Source organism: Schistocerca serialis, chromosome 1 (assembly GCF_023864345.2).
Source record: "Schistocerca serialis cubense isolate TAMUIC-IGC-003099 chromosome 1, iqSchSeri2.2, whole genome shotgun sequence".
Lineage (NCBI taxonomy): Eukaryota > Metazoa > Arthropoda > Insecta > Orthoptera > Acrididae > Schistocerca > Schistocerca serialis.
This window is the reverse complement of record NC_064638.1, coordinates 17337083-17361449: the sequence shown is the minus strand read 5'-3', so window position 1 is coordinate 17361449 and position 24367 is coordinate 17337083. Positions and strand designations below refer to the sequence as shown.

Below are 24367 nucleotides of genomic sequence, written 5' to 3'. Positions count from 1 at the left end.
GTGTAGCATTTTTAAAGGCCAGTAGTGTAGATTGGAGGCGCACCGCAGTACGGTAGAAAAAGAAAATCGTAGTCCTTCTAGCGCCGGCCGGAGTGGCCGAGCGGATCTAGGCGCTAATGTCTGGAACAGCGCGACCGCTACGGTCGCAGGTTCGAATCCTGCCTCGCGCATGGATGTGTGTGATGTCCTTAGGTTAGTTAGGTTTACGTAGTTCTAAGTTCTAGGGGACTGATGACCTCAGAAGTTGTCCCATAGTGCTCAGAGCCATTTAACATTTTTGTCCTTCTAGCAGTTCCGGTTTCCATGGAATGGTGAAAACACCTGTCGCAGAAATGCGGCTTAGCCTGTTTCTACGTGGGTTGCAGAAGGTGGTAGATACATTTTCCCCCGGATCCTACTCAGTTGCGATTTAAATTGGGACGATCACATGCGTAAAGCTGGAGAAATGGCAGCAGTTGCATGGGGGGATAACTAAAACGAGGTTGGAATTTTACTGTAGCAGATCGGCTCGAGAAAGGTGACGCGTTTCGAGATACGAGAGTGATAGAAATATGACTCATTAGTGGCTGTAATAAACGACTTCTCGTAGGATCCTACGCAGGTCTGTGCTAGAATGCGAGGACTTGATTGAAAACCGGATACTGCACTTCTAGCGGATAGTGTAGCACTAGAGAACTGAAAAGGCAGTGTACATTTCTTACTTTCACAAGCAGCACATCATCCACAGTTTGTGATCCTTCTCAATCAAGCATCGCCTGTAGCCCAATCGATATATCACAGAACCTACTGCATGGCATACAGAGAGAATGCTTTACAAACACTGGATAAATGTCTAGCCGCGGTGGCTTGAGGGGGTTGAAAATACCGGCTTCATAACACGTTCCTGAACAGAATAATTTTGCGTTCTGAGATGTGTAAAGGAGATGACTATGTCCAGTGGTAATGAAGGCTTGGATCTGACGTGGAATACTGTGACAGCAAAGGGAAGAGTATGTCAAGTGATAAGAATGGTACAGCTACTCCTATTTCTAGAGCTGTAAGCAGGGTGTATTTCGGATTCTTCGCTCATTGTCAAATGTCATTCAGTTGTAAGTATAGCGACCAAATATATGTGTGTTCGATTTGGTAGGATGATTCTGTTTATGCGTGGCCTGTGGTGGGAATGATTCAAGTTTCCCACTGACGGTGGGAGACCATCCTATTGAAGAGGGCTGTTGCAATGCGCGAATGTATTTGACTCAACTCTGTAGTCGTCTAGACGACCAAATAGCGAACTAATACTCAGTGTATGTTGGACAGATTTCGTGACCAAGTGGGAGTTTGACAAGATTGAATACGGATCTATGTTTGCGCTTGGTCATTATTCCGTTACCATATAAATTGTTCGGTTGAATGCTTCTTCATATTTGACTTCTTTATTTAGTTGAGAGGAGGTCGATTGTGGTGTGTGCATCTAGCAGGTGGAAGACACGTTTGCAGGTTGTCTAGATATGAGAAAGACGTTATTAGACTTTGTATACTGTTGGACGTAATTTGGAACCTGCTAAATACGGAAATCTTTATTCGTAAGTGGAAATCTCGGTTTAGACGTAATCGTGTTCGCAGGGGCGATAAGTTTCTAAGTCGAACGTGAAAAACTATATAGATTTTTGCTCATAAAACTGGACTTTGTCTATTTTCATGAAAAATAAGACATTTATAGTGATCGGAAATATTTTGCTTTATTATAAGAGCGAAATTGATGTTAAATAAATAGTCATCGAACGCAGAACGGTGGCTCTCGCCTGGTGCTGCTCGAGCTTACTACGTGAACGCCTGAAACATCTGCGTGACGTACGACAAGTGAGCTCCCACGTTGGTGTAAGTGCTACTCTGACGTGAGAAGGTTGGGGCGAAACAGGAATCCGTGATGGGCCGTCTCAAAGCACAAGGAAGAATGATGACGTAAAAAAGTATATACTACTGGGATTAGAATCGGCCTTCGATGGAGGCCATGCGATATTCTGCGTGTTGGCAATAAGTAATTGTGTTGTAGCCATCTTACCAGTCCTATTATTTGGAATCCATTCCAGAGCGTTCCTGACGCACGACCATAACGAAAGTCGGCGATAATACCTGGTCTGCACTGGTTTATTACCTCTGCTTTGGTACAGGCGCAATGATTTGTTTAGTTCTCACGTTGTGCAGGTCCGTGACACAGCTACTCGAGACATTGAACGAGTCAGTATATAATTTACAGACTGCTGATTAGCAAATTTACACGCGAAAGAATTAAAAAAACACAAAAAATTAAAAGGATGTACACGAATAAGTAATACATTATACATGAAAGTTCTCAAAACACTACGAGGAACTCCTGTCCAGAGTAGAAGTGAGCGACAAGGGCAACTTTCAACTTGGGTTTGAATAGTCGAGTTTGTCACTTAGTTTTTTTGTATTCAAATCTGCTTACGACTCCACACTTTTCTGTAGAGTGCATATTGTGTTTCTGCCTAACGTTCACTGAATGAATGTTGCAATGAGTCAATATTGCAAATAACAAATCCCACAGTGGAATATACGTGCAGGAATGGCGGAAACGTGTTGTGACTGTGCGGGGGAGTGAGCGCCTCTCCCTGGCACATTGCAGCTGGCGGTGCTCTCGACGACTGAGCCCTCGAGTGACGGCTCGGGATCCGCCACGCACCTCCAGTGCCTGCCTCCTAGCTGCTTTCCGGCAGAACACTAGCCGCCGCAAAGGTGTAGGTTTGTGGTTCGACGCCTGGTGTGACAAATGGTCTTCATGTCTCAGGAAGTTTCGAATCAGAACGAACCCCGCTGCAGAGGGGTAATACATTTACTAAGATCTATTTCACTCATCTTTGCAATGACGTGAGTCTTAAGCTGGAATATTATGTCTGTTTCTTCCTAAACAAAGTAACATTTGAAAGTGGAGTTCACTATTTTAGAGCTCCTTCGATCATATTCTGCCACGGTAGTCATTCAAGGGTGCACACTTTGCCTCTTGACGGGCAGACGCGATTCATTCAGCATCTTCTTAACCTCAGCTCTATGCTTTGTTTTACAACTGTTATGAAGTACCGTCTGTCTGTTTGGAAGTTTCTTTGTAGCGAGTGTATACCGTGTACTTTCTGTACCATCGCGAACTGCTCTACTACATTGTATCTATCGAGTGCGTGGTCAACCATTCTTCTTAACTTGAGTCACTGTTCTTCCAAATACTTTTCTCGAGAGCTAAATAACAGCAGCTCCTAATTGGTATACGTCACTACTGCCTCTTTGTCTAGTTTGCTGAACATATAAAACCTTCTCTAGGTTTTACTCGCCCTTTGTACATTGATAATCATTTGTGCTACAACTGCAACGTCGTAACTAATACGAGTTTCAATGTGGGCGTTCTCAAAGAGATCGGTTCTCATAATTGCTATTAGATTCAAAATATTTCCGTCTTTTCCAGATAGTTATCAGAAAATTATCAAGCAACGTTTCATAGGACGTCTTGTCATACCTGCGACTCATAAAACTGTGTTTCCAACTCATCGATGGTTGATTAACTTTCCTCCAGTGATGACGATGTGGTTAGAGAACTTGCTAGTGAATTTGGGTTTCTCTAATGTTTTCGGTTACATCTGTAGATGAGGCTTGTGGTAGACGGAAGAGTCCGATTCTAAGTTTATCTCCACCGCTGGTACTGAGTATTGGCCAGCAGTCTCGCATGCAGTTTCAATTTCGATCTCGGTGGATTTGCGTTTCTTGCCTGCTGCGACAGGTACACAATCTCTGTTTACCACAAGCCTATTGTTTCGGTGTACGCTTAAATTTTCGTCAAATATCTCACTGCTACCAATTTCGGGCTTTAAAAACATTTTTCGGTACCTAATACGAGGTGAACTCCACAGCTTTTGTGGACTGCTTCAAGTTCTTTCACTTCATTGCTAAAGCTTAAGCAGTTAATATTGGTTTTATAGAAGTCTCGCTTGTAGGGAGAATTTCTTTGGATTATGCGATGCTACTCCGGCGTCTCCTACAGCTATCAATATCGGGCCAACACGAAGGGTCGCCTAATCTAAAAACAACCTCGTGTGCACCCCACATGCAGTCAGCCACCTCGGTAGCAGCCTCTGATGTGTAGCCCACACCTAAAACATTTGCGGGGCCCCGCAATTCTCAACTTATATACAAAAGCCCAAGACGTCGGAGAGTAGCAAGTCGCGGAACCTTCCAAGTCTCTGTTTTAATCCGTCCACTCGACTCGGAACCAAAGGACCAAGATCAATTCTGTAGGCAGTGCTACAAATTTTCAGTCTCGTTGAAATTCGGTGAGCAAGGCTCAACCTTGTCCACCTACCGAGAGCTAGAATGATCCGAGCCCAGACGACAGAGGTCGTTTGTTGCAACGTGCGCCATAATCTATTGTTAGCCGTCCTGGTCCTCGAATGACTGCCTTAATAGCGTCTTCCACATGTGAGATGCGGCCGCCAGGCAGACACACTGAGTGCACCTGGTGTTCCTCCCCACCACTTGTTGGTATTTCCCTGAGTGGTACAGTTGTCCGCCATGTGTATGAACTGCCGGCGACTAATAGACTCCCACCCTGTAGCATTGGCCTCATCTTGACACAGGAAACAGCAGGTTTCCCAAAAAATAAGTGAGTCTCATTGGTTCATTTTCTGTTTCAGTTAAAGACAGCACCTCAAATGTGCTGGTTAGTGGGATGGGTGTGCCATGCTTGAGTTGTCCCTGATCCTTGAATCCCGGGTGCAGGATGTGTACACCTATCACTGGCGTGCCTCTCACAGACAGGTGGATGAGTCGTGATGGATGTCGAATTTCCTGTAGAGAGACAGGATCAAACAGGAGAGGATGGTACTTATGGTAGCACTGGTACCTCTGGTACACGACTCTCGGTAGCTCTCCCAACATACTCACCGGCAGCAGCTTCCAGTCGTTTGACAGGAGTCAGGGCGATTTCCAGCTACTTAAAAGTGTCGAGTAACTCACCCTGTGTTCGAAAATAGAATTTAAACTAATGTGGATGGTGCAGTGTTTTACAGAACAGGAGTCAAATAAGTTTAAAATAAGGTTACTCATTGTCTTTTAATTTCTGGAGCTGTTATCGTAAAAGTTATGGCGCATGGATTTCACGTCAGCTCTTAAACAACTGTTATTTAACGAACTATACAATTACCATAGTGCATAGCAATAACGAAGGAAACCGAGAGTTCGTTCTCAGCTATCCAATTCACTTAACACATTATGTTGTATAAGAGGAAATTAAAAAGTTGCCGTTCGAAAGCTGTACAGTGCAGTAGCGGTACGCCACTCGAGCAAACCGCCGCGAGCAGTGAGGCAATCGTTGCACCACATCACCAAGGTGAAGATACTCGTTTGGTAAAACACCTCGTCCTGATACGTGGAGTCCGTAGCTGCCTGCAACACATCCTCGTCCAACGGGAACCGTGGACACTGCAAGGCCTTTTTTTAAGTAACCAGAGACGAGAGATCAGGGCTGTAGAGCGGCAGCTCGAGTGTATCCCACTTGAGTTGACGTAACTTCTGCGTTACGACATTCAGAATACGGACACGAGCTGCGTTATCACGAAGCACCCCTTGTCGCAGTTTTCCCGATCTCGGCTCTAGTGCTGCCCCATCGCCATACTCATTCTTCATTCTCCGATGGATGTCTGCCTATGTTTGTCCTTCGGCAGTCAAGAAAAGCGTGACAGCGCGTTGGTTCTGTTTGGACGTCTTTGGTAATAACGTCGGCATAGTTCGCGTTTCCCAATCACCGCACCACAGATGGCACACCAGTCTCCTGCCTACATGTCCGTGCTTGTATACCCAAAAATGGTTCAAATGGCTCTGAGCACTGTGGGACTTAACACCTGAGGTCATCAGTCTCCTAGAACTTAGAACTACTTAAACCTAACTAACCTAAGGACATCACACACATCCATGCCCGAGGCAGGATTCGAACCTGCGATCGTAGCGGTCGCGCGGTTCCAGACTGTAGCGCCTAGAACCACTCGGCCACTTTTGAACCATAAAAATTACTAATTTCCAGAAATTTCTGTGAGATTATAGTCGCTAACAACTCGAAAATAGCGTTATTTTACGACAAATGCAGTCTCCTGTTGAAAGAGAAAACTAAAGTATCATGAGAGAAGTGGGCAATTTGTAAAAACGTACTAAAAAACTATCAAAAGTGACTAAAGAAAAGGAATGTTGCAATAATGGGTCATTTTAATGCAGCAGCAGACTCCCGTACAGACAATAATAACGCGACACGAAATTTTGACTTGGGGATAACAAATGAAAGCGGTGAAAATTTTGTAGATTTATGTATTGAAAATGGTATACATGTAAATACATTATTCCACGTTAGAAGAAGGTATAGATGGGAGGCGCCAGATAGATGACGATCAGTTAGACCATATACTAGTGAAGCAAAGGTATATGGATGAGATAAAACCATGCCACAGCTATCGATGCCCAAAAATACATGCTGCCCTACACTTCTGTTATTGTGCAATATTAGATTTAAAAGAACGAAGAGACGTTTCAAAATGAAATGAATTGAAAGAAGAGGCAATAAAGATAGCTTTTGAAGAAATAACAAATAAAATAAGTAATGTAAGTGATGAACCAAGATCAAGAAGGCGATAATTGAAGCAACGAACCTGGTTTTAGATAAAAGGAAAATGTAACCCACAAAACCTTACTTGACAGAAGAAACCCTAAAACTAATTTAGGGAAGGATTAACCTCGCGAAGATGACTACGAAAGAATTAAAACTCACGTCACAACGAGATGCAAGGGAAGACAAAGGAAAATGGACCCAAAACATCGGACAAAGGGAAAGCAGGACCAATTTTATAACAAAATCAAAAGCTTTCATTACAATTCTAGAATGAAATCTGTAGCAATAGTAAAAAGTAAAGAGGGGAAATATTGCTGGTAGATAATGATGAGATGCGTGCTCGTTCGAAAGAATGCGTAAAAGAACTGTATGGTGATAAGGACATCAAGAATGAAAAGAATGTAATTGAAGACATGAGTGATTGTGAAAGAGAAATCATGAAACGTGAATTTGAACACGCCCTTCGAAGACTTTCAGATGAAAAAGCAACCGGTGTTGATGGCGTCCTTGCAGAACTGCTGAAAAATTTAGATAACTACATAAAAGACCTATTATTCAGAATAATAAATGACTGCTACGAAAGAGGAAAATGCTAGAAGATTTCACACAATGCAGAACCATTACCATACCTAAAACAGGAAAGGCAATTGGCTGTACCATTTATAGAACACTGTCAATCTTATCGCATGCTCCACTAACATAGTTAGCAGCGGTATAAAAGGAAAAGTAGCTAATTATGCTGAACAAGACCATTTTGGATTTACAGAAGGCAGAGGAACAAAATGGTTCAAATGGCTCTAAGCACTATGGGACTTAACATCTGAGGTCATCAGTCCCCTAAACTTAGAACTACTTAAACCTAACTAACCTAACAACATCACACACATCCATGCCCGAGACAGGATTCGAACCTGCGACCGTAGCAGCAAAGCGGTTCCGGACTGAAGCGCCTAGAACCGCTCGGCCACAGCGGCTGGCTGAGGAACAAGAGAAGCGAATCTGGTTTGTGCATGCTATTGTGGAGAATTGGTGATATGAACAGAAGACATTATCTTTCGTTAGAAAAAGCTTTTGACAATGTTAACAGGGAGCTACTCTTCAGAACTACAAACAAAATAGGACTCGACTGGAAAGATAGGAGACCTATTAATCAACTTTGTCTGAATCAAAGCACAAAAATAAATACGAATAAGATGGAAGAAAGGACTAGGATCAGAAAAGGATTCAGATAAGGAAGACACCTTTGTCCGTATTTATTTCGCATGTTCACTGAGAAACATGTTCAGCCCACGCAGAAATAGTTCAAATGGCTCTGAGCACTATGGGATTTAACAACTATGGTCATCAGTCCCCTAGAACTGAGAACTACTTAAACCTAACTAACCTAAGGACATCACACAACACCCAGTCATCACGAGGCAGAGAAAATCCCTGACCCCGCCGGGAATCGAACCCGGGAACCCGGGAGCGGGAAGCGAGAACGCTACCGCACGACCACGAGCTGCGGGCCCCATGAAGAAGAAGACAACGACAGTAAAAGCTAAACGTAAAACCATGCATTGTATCACGTACGCTGAAGACATCGTAATAGTTGCAGACTTAATTGAATAGAATGCTGCTAGTCCTGATAGACGACCTAACGAAAAGTCAACATGAAGAAAACGAACGTAACAGCAGTGCAGGAAAATACAAAAACTGATGACGTCAGAACTGTCCAGGGGAAAATTTTGTTATCTCGGGAGGATAATCACGGCGGACAATAGATGCGTAATGAAACTGAAGAGAAGAATTGCAGTGGTAAAACAGGCCTCCATGACTAAGAAAAACAATATGCCCACCAAGAATATGAATCTCCTAAAGGTTATTTCACGGAGTACACTACTCTATGGAAGTAAAAGTTGGACTCTGGATAAATTAGATAGGAGTCGACTCGAAGCTGCTGTATAGAGAAAAACAATCTGGAATTCGTAAGTGAAGTGAAAAATGGTTCAAATGGCTCTGAGCACTATGGGACTCAACTGCTGAGGTCATTAGTCCCCTAGAACTTAGAACTAGTTAAACCTAACTAACCTAAGGACATCACAAACATCCATGCCCGAGGCAGGATTCGAACCTGCGACCGTAGCGGTCTTGCGGTTCCAGACTGCAGCGCCTTTAACCGCACGGCCACTTCGGCCGGCTAGTGAAGTGAATGAAGAGATAAAATTATTGAGGGAAATGGAAAAGTGAAAAATAAAATTTATCGGGTATGTCTTCGGACACAAGACTTTAATTATCGATGTTCTTGAGGGGATAGTGCTGGGAAAGAAATCAAGAGGACGGCGTAGGATAAAGTATTCTGAAGGCAAGGTGGTAATTACATGGAACTGAAACGAACAGATAGTGACAGAAGAAAGTCGTATTACAGTAACTGTAAATCACAAGGCGTTGATATACACTAAAATTCAAGTTAGACAATTTTACTAAAATTGTATAATGCACACATGTTCATTATAACTGATGTCGTAGTACAAAATACGTTTTTCTTGGCATTAAACATACGAGAATACACAATATATTATGACACAGGCTCAAGTTTTGATACAATGAACACGCAAACCACGTTTAAATTTTATACGGAGTTTTTGAATCTAACTTATTTTACTCGTACGTTAAGGAAACACCGGAAGTCAGCTTGTATACGTAAATATAAGAATTTAAGTGTGCGAATTACACGGATTTTGCTAATTTCATAACATCTCTTACACTAACGTGCCGAAGATGAACACCGTAGCATCATCCCACAAATACAACGTAAAATGCGGACTACAACGAAGCACGTTTTCCGCACGGAGCGAGTAGCAGTGTCTACGCATATACTGTTTAGGTTCCGAACATGCTTTACGATGCTGCTAAGGCGTGCATCAGTGTCATTAGTCCGTAATTCCGCGCGTCCGATATTTCACACTTTTTGTGGTGAGGTGTCACGCAGGACGTATCGCGGAGCAACAGATCCCAGACAAATAGGATCTAGGATAGGGGCCGCTTCCGCAGGCTTTTCAGTGTCCGAACCGCCCAGTGCGAGATCTGTGCAGTGTGTGACACGAGACCGTGCAGCGGCTGGGGTCAGCGACCTGCCCCAGGGCGCACGGCCATACGGCTCGCACTAAACAACCGAACACTCCCTCACGTCGTAGTGCAGCCGTTAGATTCTTTAGTCCAGAGACAGCGGGAAGGTACGCTGCTTCATTCAGAGGAACGGCGGCAGAGGTGAAGGAGAATAACTCACCGAGAATTAGAGCACTTCTGGATGGAGGGGATCTTCCGTCACATACAGTCTCTGTAAAGTAACTGCTAATGAAACAGCGACTACTTTGCAAAGAAACGTCCAAGATGTTGGCCCAATTTAACTGTCGCACCACTACAGAGATCAGTGATATAGGTTTTGATGTCTATGGCATTGACGAAACAGCACAAATCCTTAAAAGTGAACTGAACTCTAGGGCCCATTGTGATCCGTATCAGATTTCGGTTTGCAGCTGAATTAGCCCAATCTTTAACCGTAATCCACCGTAGATTTCTCCAGTAAAAACCTGTCCCTAGGATGAAAGCACAGATCACAACCTTATAGAAGAAGGGTAGCAGAAGTATTCCACAAAACTACCGTCCTATATCCTTAAGATCCATTTGTTGTAGAATCTTGGAACATATCCTGGTATCAATCATATTATGTATCTCGAACAATAAGACTTTCTCCGTGCCAACTAGTATGGATTGCCAATACGTCAGGCAAGTGAAACCCAACTCACACGTTTGTTACTTTACAACCTGAAAGCCATAGATAGAGGCAGTCAGGTTGATGCAGTATTTCTCGATTTCTGAAAAGCGTGTGACCCTGTACCACTGCTGAACTTACTTTCGAAAGAAAGATCGTATGGGGTATTAAGCGATTGGACTGATGATTTGTTGTAGGGAAGATGCAGCATTTCATCTTGGATGGAGAGTCATTGACAGATGTACAAGTAGCTTTAAGAATTCCCCAGGAACTAGACTGGAACACAGACACAGCTGTACGTAGAGCAGATTGCAAACTTCTGTCTGTTGCTATAAATCTACCGAAATGCCATCAGTCTACAAAGGAGACACTTGTGCGACCCATCCTTGACCATTGCTCAAGTCTGTGGGACACGTACCAAGTAGAAACAACAGGGGATAGACTTAGAAAGGCAGTATGAATGGTCAAAGATTTCTTTGACTCGTGGGTGAGTCTGACCCAGATGCTGAAGAAACTGAACTGGCAGAGATACAAATAGTGGAGTGCTGAAAGCATCGCCCCACTTTGTTAGTGTAGGTTGCATACATTTGGAGGCAATCCCTTCAACCCCAAATGATGTCATGAGTTTTCCCCAGCCAGAACATGGGTCTGTTGCCCCAGCTCTCCCCCCTTCCCTCCCCCATCCTTCTCACCCCTCCTCTCAAAATAATGGTAAATTCAAAAAATGGAGGGGAAATTCAAATTCATTGACGGGATTATCAAATTTCGTGTGTTTAACTTGAGGTCTGGAGACCAACTGACCTAATTCACAACGCCACCACCACCAGAGGGCGCTGTTAGCTCTTAGCTCTCCCCATCCCCGCCGCCATTCCTCCCCCACTACCCTACACCCCCTCCCATCCACCACTTGTGAGGGAGCTACAGTGTGTGATGAGTCATCAGACAGGACTGGCATACATGTTTACTCTGTACTATGTGTTCAATGGACGAGATGTCTGTGTCGCTTAGTATGTCTTTTGGTTTGTGTTTGTGTGCACAAATCACAAACCACAACATATACTCAGAAGTACAAAAACAAACAGAATACAGAGATGTGTACAAAAGTGTGCGGTGGAAAAAATAAGAAATGCATAGTGATGCAGAACAATTGAAAATTAGGCCAAAATTATCAGTGTCCAACGCAGAAAAGGAACGCTGTGCTAGCAGACGGCCTTTCATGATTTAAGCGAGAAATGAAGCGAAAATCACCGTAAGTACAAATCTTCGCTCTAAAAGCAAATATAAATGTAAATAACTTAATTACACATCACTGATTATTGTAGAGCAACTATGGACACCATGACCACACAAATGAAGAATTTTATGTCGAATTTGCCTTGTCTTTTATAATGCTGGTAAGCTTCTTGTCCTGTGGAAACAATACCATAATGGTAGTATGTGCAGCCATAGGGTCGCCTTCACAGCGGGTCATGTAAGCGAAGTCGGAGTATATTACAAATGGGCATCGTTCCTGATGGTGAGCACTTTAAACTTAATGACTTTGTCTTCCTCAGTAGCCACAACAACACGTACCAGATGCTTGGAAACGCAATCTACTAGATACATTGCCAATAACTTGCCTGAGGAAAAGGCATTGAGGCAACTTAAGCAAATATGTTGTTCACCATTATACCTAGTCAACTGTGTGGGAAGGAGGCAGGACATGTTTTTGATCCAAACATAGCGATAATTGCCTGTCTCCTTATTTTTGTCGCCGGAATAAAAGAGCATTCTTATATGCATCATATGCTCACTGTCCTGGATCTTTACAGGGAACTCGATGACATAAAAGTTATAACACTTATGAATGTCTACCATATCGAGATGTGCGCTCTGGATGATCTCTGTCATTGTAATTTCTTTCGCAAGCCTGGACTGACCTTTCAAAACGACCTAATCTTTTTCATTTTCATCATTAATACATGTCCTCTTATCAGCTGTATCCTTAGGGAGATTGATATAGCTAGATGCTCCACTTATCGGATCACAGACATGTTTATGGATGTGCAGGTGTAGTGCTTCAGCTGACCCTCTCACTTCCACCTCGGAGTACTGTGCCAGGTAGCTGTCCAGGTGGATCCACGAAACCACTCGATAACTGACGTGCCCCGCGTTATCACATGTTTTCCCTCTCAAAGATAATGAAGACTTGTCTGTTCAATCCCAGAGGCAACTTTGAGGTGGGTGCGGCAGTTCGATGCACATAATAGCACCGCGTTTAGTGTTGGGATGGCACGGCCTTGAGGAGCTCTGTCTCCGTGACAGGAAGGCACATTCTTAGAATCCCAAAAGGGTCGCGGGGTCGCGGTAGACTCCTGCCTCATTCTCGATCCTTGGAGCTTTAAGGCCGGTTCCCACTAGAGCGCGGCAGCGCGTCGTGCGGCAACGGCAGCGGCAAGCGTTTTCCGCGTTGACGCGGCGGCTCGCGGATTTGGCGTTCCCATCTGGAAGCGGCAGACGCTAGCGGTAGCCAATGACGGACAGCCAGTAAGGTACGGGGCGAGACCCACTGAAACGACCGGTGTGTTTGAATAACTATATCTTACACCTACATGAAGGAAAGACGAAGTTGGGTGAAGACATACCATGTTTTCACTTTCTGTACAAATGTACTCTTTCACATATTTCATTATTCACGTTTTCTCATTTCACCATAAACAGATTTGATAACTACCGTTCATGATTGTTCACTATCTCCTAACACATTGAAACAATGTACAACAAAAGAGATTATTCGGATAGTTAAGCGAGACAAAAATTTAAAATGTGATACGGTAGCAGGTACAGGGAAACTGTAAGAACACAAAGGCTAGGTGGAAGGGATGAAAGTGGAAGCCACCAGATAGAATTTCGCACAGAGCATAATGTAATCATCGCCAGCACCTTGCTTAAGAATCATGAAAGAATAATACATATTTGGAACAAAGTTTTCGAAACCAGATTTTAAATTACAAGACATGTCCTGGTGCAGACGCAAACCTACAATAATTTATTGGTTACGAGCTGCGGTTTACAACTAAAGACACAGTAAACGGTGACAAATTAAGGAAACGGAACTTGAATACGTCAAGACCCACAGTTATTCGATAATCTTAAAGTTACCGCAATGCAACGACTGACTGAAATAGAGGAAGGAATCTGCTAGAATACGAATGGATATCTTTGAGAGAAGAAGTGGTCAGTGCAGCAGAGTATGTGAATGGGAAGAAGGTACAGTAGAAATCGTTAGATAAAACGTGATATATTAAATTTGATACGAGGGAAAAATATAAAAATGCAGCAAATAAAGTAGGCCATAGGAAATAGAAATGCCTAAACATGACGTTGACAGAAAGTCCAAAATTGCAACGCGATTTTGCACTTGGAAAACATAAGGGATTGAAACTGAGAAAGAACAAAGAAAACTTTGCTCAAAGGAGAAGCAACTGTCAAGAACTCATTTGGCAAGTCAGAACTAAGCAAATAAGAGAAGGCTGGAAAGTGGAAGGAATATGCAGAGAGGAGAGGGGGAGGGGTTGTACAAACTAACATAAGCACAATGTTAGATTCCTGTGAGATGTCTGAACACGCAAGGCAATACTGATCCTACCACTTAGCTAAGTAGACACACTGAAGAACTGCGAAACTGTGTTTATAGCATTTGCATGTTAAGAGAGAGATTTTGACAATCTTCATTAAAACATTCTTTGAAGCTCTGGAGATGTCATCGATAAAACACAGGGCCACAAGATTATCTACAACTTGTACTGAAACCAAACTGCATTTCTAAGACTTCAATGACTTGAAAGGGAAGCAGTTATTGAGAAGGCAGAAGTAGAGAGGATATAAAATGAAGTCGCCGCGCGGGATTAGCCGCGCGTTCTAAGGCGTTGCAGTCAAGGACTGTGCGGCTGGTCCCGGCGGAGGTTCGAGTCCTCCCTCGGGCATGGGTGTGTGTGTTTGTCCTTAGGATAATTTGGATTAAGTAGTGTGTAAGCTTAGGGACTGATGACCTTAGCAGTTAAGTCCCATAAGATTTCACACACATTTGTACATTTGAACATTTGAACATAAAATGAAGTCAGTGAATAGCAAGAAAAGCGTTCTAAAAAAGAAAATTTGTTCACATCGAATATAAATTCTAATGATTGGATACTATTTTACAAAGGTATTTGTGTGGTGTGCAGCCTTGTATGTAAGTGAAATGTGGGCGATGAACAGTTCTGTCAAGAAGACAATGGACACTTTCAAAACGTGATGATCAATTAGAATGCTGAAGATTAGATATGAGGATCGTGTAACTAAAGAAGAGGTACGGAATTAAATAGAGGAGGAAGAGGAAATTATGGCACAAATCTGACTACAAGAGGGGTAAATTGACACGACATATTATGAGGCATCAAAGATTGAGGACAAAAGGGGTTGGGTGATAGTATTCTGATAATAATCATCTGTTGAAATGCTATTCTACTATTTTATCTATTAATGTAAGCAGTGAATTTACTCTTCCATGCACTCCTCCACAAAACATTTAAACCAAAACTGAAATCAGCTGAACACTAAATCTTTCAACCACTGTCTGACAACTACTGCATTCACTTTCAACTTTCTATAACTATCACTGGCTAGCCACACAGACATACAGATATAAGGAGAACAGAAATAAACAAACATTAGTTTTCAGCATATAATTCTTTAGGCTGGCAACATGTACATAAACAAACCAAACAGGAAGGGACATAAGGTGAACACACTAGTTACGATTTCAATTCAGTGTTTTCGGTAAAATGTCTACAGCTAGTGACAGAAGAAAAAAGAGAGAACATGGAAATGTGCTTATGTTCCACAAACTAAGTTTTAGCTCAACCCCCAGCATGTGACCAGGTGAGGAAAAACGCAAATGTCCGCCAAAAACTCGATCACTGTAATTAATCAGTTATACATGTAAAAAAAAGTGAACTGTTTTATAATCTGCAAGCATCACATATCAAAACAAAACAATCATTCTAAATTCCACCGAAGATGCCTTAAAGTAAAAGGCAAAACGTGTCTTGAACCAATAAAGTACACTGGATATGGAAAAAAACGTATGCATCTTCCAAAGGAAATAATCAATAGCTGTGGATACTTAGCAAATTACATCTTATGACATACCAGCAAATTAGTCTCGGTTTAACTTCTCATTCCACATGCTATTAAATGCCGTTTAAAAAATTCATCTATCCCTTCTGAAAAACTGTGGTTGCTTTCATATCTTGGTAGATAAACAGATTTTGGATATTTATCATGCGATGAAATACATGACTTTTTACAAGTTATCGTTTGCAAAAAAACGCGTTTCGATTTCTTGAACCGTTTACGAAATTTGCGGTTGATACAACCACATGGTTTACGACGAGCAGGACGAAGTATCGGTCGCGTCGCGAGCGACCCGCGCGCGTCACCGCATAGCCCATCCGCCGACATATCATTCAATATCTCGAGAACGGTGACAGCTATCGTTCTGCTCTCAGCTTTAAAAACAATTTCGATATGTTGGCTAAATTTCATACGCAATAATGTATTACCTAAAATGAACTGTACGCAAAGTCCACGCAATGCGTTTTTACCTCTGCACACTCATTAAAATTTCGTGTAAAGGTTTACGTAAATGCGATACAGCAAGTAACCACGACGAATAACGAAAAGAAATTCGGTCCTTTATCGAGAGAAGATATCAGGCTGTAACATGTCCAAGAATCAAACGCCCGCGCCAGCGGTTCGGCGAAAGTTCGCGTGGCCCGGGGTTCCGTACCTGACGTCACGCTCAGCGCGTTCTGTGATTGGCGGCGCGCACCTGGAGCGCGGCACGCGGCAGCGGCAGCGGAAGCAGTTCGACATGGTCAAACCGCGACGCAGAGCCCGCCGCGCCGTGCCGCTGACGCCGTTTCCATGGCAACCACGCCGCTGACGTGCGGTTTTGACGCGCGGCAGCCCTAGTGGGAACCGGCCTTTATTCGCTACTCAGAGCCGTCCGCAATCACTGAGTATTCTAACTGCAGTATGATATCACTGACCTGATGTCCTTCACTAAAAAGATGTGAGAGAGAACAGCCACTAGCCACAGAATCATTGTCATTAACACTATAATTAATATTGTTTCTAAGAGATGAAGCAGACTGCTGCGTCCACCCTGTGGATGACGGCGTGGGTGAGGAGGCACCTGCGAGGGGGAGGGGAAAACACAAGAAGGGCTTCAGTCACAAAGGGTGCAGGCCTATCACAGGAAGAACGTAGATACAGGAACCATCGGCATAGCAGTTGAAAATTGTCGTAGCTGTGTTGGGAAAGTACCACAGCTCCAAGCCCTAATAGAAAGCACTGATGTTCCTATCGTTGTAGGCATTGAAAGCTGGCTAAAGCCGATGATAAGTTTGGCCGAAATTTTTGCGAAGAACCTAACGGTGTTCCGAAACGATGGACTAAACACAGTTGGCGGTGGCGTGTCAGTTGCTGTTATGTGTACTTTATCTTGTCGCGAAATGGAAGTAGATAGTTCCTCTGAGTTAGTATGGGTAGAGGTCATTGTTGGTAACTGGAATAACATAATAATTGCATCCTTTTGAAGACCTCCCAATTCAGATGATACAATTGCTGAAAGGTTCAAAGAAAACTTCAGATTGATTTCAAACACGTACCCGACTCAGAAGATTATACACTCCTGGAAATTGAAATAAGAACACCGTGAATTCATTGTCCGAGGAAGGGGAAACTTTATTGACACATTCCTGGGGTCAGATACATCACATGATCACACTGACATAACCACAGGCACATAGACACAGGCAACAGAGCATGCACAATGTCGGCACTAGTACAGTGTATATCCACCTTTCGCAGCAATGCAGGCTGCTATTCTTCCATGGAGACGATCGTAGAGATGCTGGATGTAGTCCTGTGGAACGGCTTGCCATGCCATTTCCACCTGGCGCCTCAGTTGGACCAGCGTTCGTGCTGGACGTGCAGACCGCGTGAGACGACGCTTCATCCAGTCCCAAACATGCTCAATGGGGGACAGATCCGGAGATCTTGCTGGCCAGGGTAGTTGACTTACACCTTCTAGAGCACGTTGGGTGGCACGGGATACATGCGGACGTGCGTTGTCCTGTTGGAACAGCAAGTTCCCTTGGCGGTCTAGGAATGGTAGAATGATGGGTTCGATGACGGTTTGGATGTACCGTGCACTATTCAGTGTCCCCTCGACGATCACCAGTGGTGTACGGCCAGTGTAAGAGATCGCTCCCCACACCATGATGCCGGGTGTTGGCCCTGTGTGCCTCGGTCGTATGCAGTCCTGATTGTGGCGCTCACCTGCACGGCGCCAAACACGCATACGACCATCATTGGCACCAAGGCAGAAGCGACTCTCATCGCTGAAGACGACACGTCTCCATTCGTCCCTCCATTCACGCCTGTCGCGACACCACTGGAGGCGGGCTGCACGATGTTGGGGCGTGAGCGGAAGACGGGCTAACGGTGTGCGGGACCGTAGCCCAGCTTCATGGAGACGGTTGCGAATGGTCCTCGCCGATACCCCAGGAGCAACAGTGCCCCTAATTTGCTGGGAAGTGGCGGTGCGGTCCCCTACGGCACTGCGTAGGATCCTACGGTCTTGGCGTGCATCCGTGCGTCGCTGCGGTCCGGTCCCAGGTCGACGGGCACTTGCACCTTCCGCCGACCACTGACGACAACATCGATGTACTGTGGAGACCTCACGCCCCACGTGTTGAGCAATTCGGCGGTACGTCCACCCGGCCTCCCGCATGCCCACTATACGCCCTCGCTCAAAGTCCGTCAACTGCACATACGGTTCACGTCCACGCTGTCGCGGCATGCTACCAGTGTTAAAGACTGCGATGGAGCTCCGTATGCCACGGCAAACTGGCTGACACTGACGGCGGCGGTGCACAAATGCTGCGCAGCTAGCGCCATTCGACGGCCAACACCGCGGTTCCTGGTGTGTCCGCTGTGCCGTGCGTGTGATCATTGCTTGTACAGCCCTCTCGCAGTGTCCGGAGCAAGTATGGTGGGTCTGACACACCGGTGTCAATGTGTTCTTTTTTCCATTTCCAGGAGTGTAGTTGGTGGTGACTTTAATTTACGCTCGATATGTTGGCGAAAATACATGTTTAAATCCGGACGTGTGCATAAAACATCATCCGAAATTACGCTGAACGCATTCTTTGGAAATTACTTCAAGCACTTACTTCATGAGCCACGGGAAGAGTAAATGAACACAGAGTGTTCGCAGCGAGACTGAATAGTGTAACACCCCATTTCTCCAAAAATAAACGAAAAATATACCTGTTAAATAAAGCAGATAAAAATTCGCTTGTGCCTTCCAGAGAGAATCTACACTCCTTCCAAATTAACAGTGTACCGGTAAATGTATATCAGATATATCTTGAATTCAAAGAAATAGTTTCGATGACAACTGAGCGATTTTTGCAAAATAAATTTACGAACGAAGGAGCTGATTCCCTCTTGGTACACAAAACGGATCAGAAAACTGTTGCAGAAACAACGAAAAAAGAATGCCAAATTTAAAAGAAAGCAAAACCTCCAAGATCGGCGATCTTTTACAGAAGCTCCAAATTTAGCGAAGACTTCAATGCGAGATACCTATAACAGTTTGTCTCAAAACCTGGCAGAAAATCAAAAGAGATTCTGGTCGTGTGTGAAGTATGTTAGCGGCAACAAACAATCAATGCCTTCTCTGACGATAGCTATAGAGGTACTATCGAAGACAGTGCTGCCAAAGCAGAGCTACTAAACACACCCCTCCGAAATGCCTTCAGAAAAGAAGACGAAGTAAATATTCAAGGATTCGAATCAAGAACAGCTGTCAACTTGAGTAACGTAGAAGAAGATATCCAAGGAGTAGTGAAGCATCTTAAATCACCAAGTAAAATAAAACCTTCCGAGCGAGGCTACACGCCAGTTAGATTAACTTCAGGGTGTGGTGATGCAGTAGCTCCCTACCCTACAATCACATGCAGCCGCTCGCGGAGGAAAGATCCGTACGCAAAGACTGGAACGTTTCACAGGTCACGCGAATATTCAAGAAAGGCAACAGGAGTAATCCACTAAATTACAGGCCCATATCATTAACGTCGATATGCAGCAGGATACTGGAACATATATTGTGTTCCAACATAATGAATACCTCGAAAAGTACGGTTTATTGACACACGGTCAACACGGATTTAGAAAACATCTTTCTTGTGAAACACAACTAGATCTTTAGTCATATGAAGTGTTGAGTGCTATTGACAAGGGATTTCAAATTGATTCCGTACTTCTGGATTTCCGGAAAGCTTTTGACACTGTAGCAGACGAGCGTCTTGTACTGGAATTGCGTGCCTATGGAATATCGTCTCAGTTATGTGACTGGATTTCTCATTTCCTGTCAGATTGTCTCCCAAAGTTTACATAGATAAGGAACAGCAAAGGGCCTATAACACTACCTTGGGGAACGCCAGAAATCACTTCCGTTTTACTCGATGACTTTCCGTCAATTACTACGAACTGTGACCTCTCTGACAGGAAATCACATATCCAGTCATATAACTGAGACGATATTCCATAAGCACGCAATTCCAATACGAGCCGCTTGTGTGGTACAGTGTCAAAAGCCTTCCGGAAATCCCTTGTCAGTAGCACTCAACACTTCATGTGAATAAAGAGCTAGTTGTGTTTCACAGGAACGGTGTTTTCTAAACCCATGTTGACTGTGTGTCAACAGACCGTTTTCTTCGAGGTAGTTCATAATGTTCGAACACAATATATGTTCTAAAATCCTGCTGCATATCGACGTTAACGATATGGGCCTGTAATTTAGTGGATTACTCCTACTTCCTTTCTTGAATATTGGTGTGACCTGTGCAACTTTCCAGTCTTTGGGTACGGATCTATCGTCGAGCGAACGGTTGTATATGATTGTCAAGTATGGAGCTAATGCATCAGCATACTCGGAAGGGAACCTAATTGGTATACAGTCTGGACCAGAAGACTTGCTTCTATTAAGTGATTTAAGTTGCCTCACTACTCCAAGGATATTTACTCATGTTGGCAGCTGTTCTCGATTCGAATTCTGGAATATTTATTTCGTATTCTTTTGCGAAGGCATTTCGGAAGGGTGTATTTAGTAACTCTGCTTTGGCAGCACTGTCTTCGATAGTATCTCGATTGCTATCGCGCAGAGAAGGCATTGATTGTTTCTTGTCGCTAACATACTTCACATACGACCAGAATTTGTTTGGATTTCCTGCCAGGTTTCGAGACAACGTTTCGTTGTGGAAACTTTTATAGGCATCTCGCATTGAAGTCTTCGCTAACTTTGGAGCTTCTGTAAAGGAACGCAAATCTTGGGGATTTTGCGTCTGTTTAAATTTGGCATCTTTGTTTCGTTGTTTCTGCAGCTCCGACGTTTGTTAATTTATTTGGTATAAATCTCTCAATTGCTGCCGATACTATTTCTTTGATTTTAAGCCACATCTGGTCTACACTTATGTTATTAATTTGGAATGAGTTGAGATCGTCTCCCAGGAAGGCGTCAAGTGAATTTTTATCTGCATTTTTGAATAGGTATGTTTTTCGTTTATTTTTCGGGGATTTGGGATTACAATATGCAATCTCGCTACGACAACCCTGTGTTCACTAATTTAAGGCAATTTTAAAAAATAAATCAAACTTGAAACAAACGTTTGTAACTAAACCAAATCCAACAAACAAAGACGAATTTCATCTTGACCTGTGTCGAGCCATTGTTGCAGGAAACATACCATCCCATGCAGTTGAAAGTAGCCACTTCAAAAGTTTTCTAGAGAAATACTGTCACCGCAGCATCCCATCAGACTCCACGCTGATAAGGAACTATTTAGATACTTTATGTGAAAATACATTGAGCAGGATAAGGGAAGATATAGGCGATTCATATATGTAGATCTCTGTCTATGGGAGAACTGACAGACAAGGTCGATATGACGCTAGTTTGATTGTTGGCAAGTCAGATTCTGACACTCGCTCTGTACGTCATCTGATCTGCAGCAAGGAGCTAAAAAATCCTAACCAGGGAACAATTGCTCTCTTTCTTAATGAAGCCCTCAAATTACTTTTCCCCAACAGTCTAGATGCAAATAAAGTACTTGTATTCGACACTGATGCAGCCGCATACGTGATTGGTGCTGTTAAATTGTTGAAAGTATTTTACCCAGCCTTGCTCCATATCATATCTCACGCCCATGGCACGAATCGTGTAGCTGAGACGTCTCGAATTTCCACATGAAGCTAGTTTCAACCGTCAAAAAGGTTTTTATTGATGCACCCTTAATAATCCAGTTATTCCGAACGCACCACTTCCACCAGAACCCACACTTACTCGCCGAGGAACGTGGCTAGAGGCCGTGGAATGTTACAGCGAGCATTTGGAAGACATTAAGAACATTGCTCTTAAACTGCGGGAGGAGGTACTGAGCATTACTTCGGCTAAAGATCTTCTAAAGAACCCAACAGTTTCCAACGGCATTTCATACATAATATCTCGTTATGCAATTTTGGTTCCTATTATTAGCACTGGTTGACGTGAAACGTTCATTCTCGGCATAGAAGATGCTATTAACAGAAAAGGGATGCAGTTTCCCGATGAAAAATCTTGAGAAAGTGTTAGTTATTTACTGCGACTGTATTATGGACACGGGCAATAATATAATGCGGATTCTTGTCAATTTATTTATTTGTGTAGGCAAAAAGTGTGAGATTTTGGTGAGCTATTTTCTAATTTTTATAACCAATTTTTGTAAGTGATAGAACCTATTGTGTTGCAGGCCAGCCAGACGTCGCTGCCGTGCGGGCCGAGCGCCAAGGGGTCTGCAGCAGCGCGGGCCAACCAGCAGCAGGTGAGTGAGGCACTCGTGTACACTATGGCAATATGCTCTAGTTGTGCCTCAGTATTAAAAGTATTCGCATTTTCACGTGTTAGAAATTTTACATTTCACGAGCGAGCCGATACTTCCACTGCAGCAAAATGTACAATTTCTCGTGAGGCGCCCGTTTCTCCTGCGGTATCACTCGCACGTACTGCGCCATCAGCCTGTGTGGAGCGTGCCCGCCTGCTCACCCCACGTACTGCTCCAGCTCAGCTGCCTCTCTCACGGCGACGGCCCTACCCATCCGGCGGGGACATTTCGATGCTTCTGAGCCAGCTCCTACAGACGTCCCATTGTCAAGTGTACACGCGAAGGAAGGCACAGCTAAACCGAGACCACGACCTCGTCAAATAACGGACACGGGCCGTCGAGAATTGCACAGGGCAGGTATTAAAAAAAAGTCGCGCGAAATCAGTTGAAAGAATCAGTTGTGAGCTCCGGTATGCCACCAGGAGACCGTGTAGCACAATACTGTGCGTATGGCGTATAAAAGAGTAGCGTACAGTGAGGGAGCAGTTCCTCGTAAGCCACTCAACTGTGTAGTGGACGTAAGCGCCGCCTGAGCGACGTCACTCGGCAGCGGGCGGCTGCAGACGAGGGTCCGTCCTGTGGCAGTGCGCTGGTAGGCCTTGGGTTTGGTGAAAGCCTCGACAAACTTACGTTTACGTCTACATCTATATACCGCTGTGAGGTGCACGTATCCTCTATACGTCCCATAGTGCCACTTATTAAGGGTTTCTTCCTGTTCCATTCACTTGTGGAGCGCAGCAGGAATGATTGTATGAACGCCTCTGTCCGTGCAGTAATTGTTCCAATCTTATCTTCACGTTCCCTGTGTGAGTGATGCGTACGGGGTTGTAGTGTATTCCTAGAGTCACCATTTGAAGCCAGTTCTTGAAAATTTGGTAAATTTCTCGGGATAGTTTACATCTATCTTCGAGAGTCTTCCAGTTCCGTCCCTTCAGTGTCTCTGTGACACAATCGCACGGATTAAACGAACCTGTGACCTCGTACCTGCAATTATGTGTAATGCCAACAACCACGTAGGGAGGGGGTGGTGTCCCAGTATGAGGGAGTTTTCGCAGTTAGGGTGTCGTCTCCTCATTGTGGCCGGCCGCGGTGGTCTAGCGGTTCTAGGCGCGCAGTCCGGAACCGCGCGACTGCTACGGTCGCAGGTTCGAATCCTGCCTCGGGCATGGATGTGTGTGATGTCCTTAGGTTAGTTAGGTTTAAGTAGTTCTAAGTTCTAGGGGACTGATGACCACAGTAGTTAAGTCCCATAGTGCTCAGAGCCATTTGAACCTCATTGTGCGTCCAATGCGGAAGGATATCCGTACAGTTTACAGCTTTGCGTACTGCGCAGACCAGAGAATCGGTGCGGGAGCGGTGGCTGTTTCTGGCAATATGGCGGCACCTGCGGAACAACGACGAGAATGGTCCGCCCTCCCACCACACAGATTCAGACAACTCACTGAAACTCTCCCCAGCAGACGTAAAGCCGTCACAAAGGTGGGAGGGGCGGGGGCGGACGCATCCCATACTGGTATCTGCCTGTTAGTAAGTGTTCGGATACTTTTGGGTAGACAGTGCGTCCGTCTCTTCCCTGCACTGATTAATCGTGTCGGAACTCCTACTTTCCAATTATTTAAATTATTTATATATTCGTTAAATCATTGTATACAGCATTTGGTTGCACTTTTACTGTCCGTTTCCGGTTTCCGACGGTGCTGTTTTTTGCAGAAAAATGCTACAATTTTGTCGATACTTTACTCTCGAGCCCCCACATGGGATTGCACGAATTCTAAATCGAAATTGTCAAAACAGTGTTCTCGGGTTTTTACGATGTGGCTGCGCTACTGTTTAGGGGTCAACCCAACACACTTGTCGACAATTTGTTACAAATGTTCAGCAATCAAAATATGGAGCAACGATTATTTAGCGACAAATAATTAAAGTTCACAACTCGGACCATTTTTAAATTACATAGAA

General features: G+C 44.1%; 1 protein-coding gene across 5 annotated transcripts in view; it reads left to right on the top strand.

Annotated features, from left to right (window-relative positions):
- Positions 1–24367, top strand: part of LOC126460492 (NAD(+) hydrolase sarm1-like) — a 1203839-nt gene that overhangs the window by 557000 nt on the left and 622472 nt on the right. For all 5 annotated transcript variants that reach the window (XM_050095920.1, XM_050095919.1, XM_050095918.1 and 2 more), the window contains exon 2: positions 22277–22348. In XM_050095920.1, coding sequence (XP_049951877.1) covers positions 22277–22348 — 72 coding nt within the window. The remainder of the gene's footprint in view (positions 1–22276; positions 22349–24367) is intronic.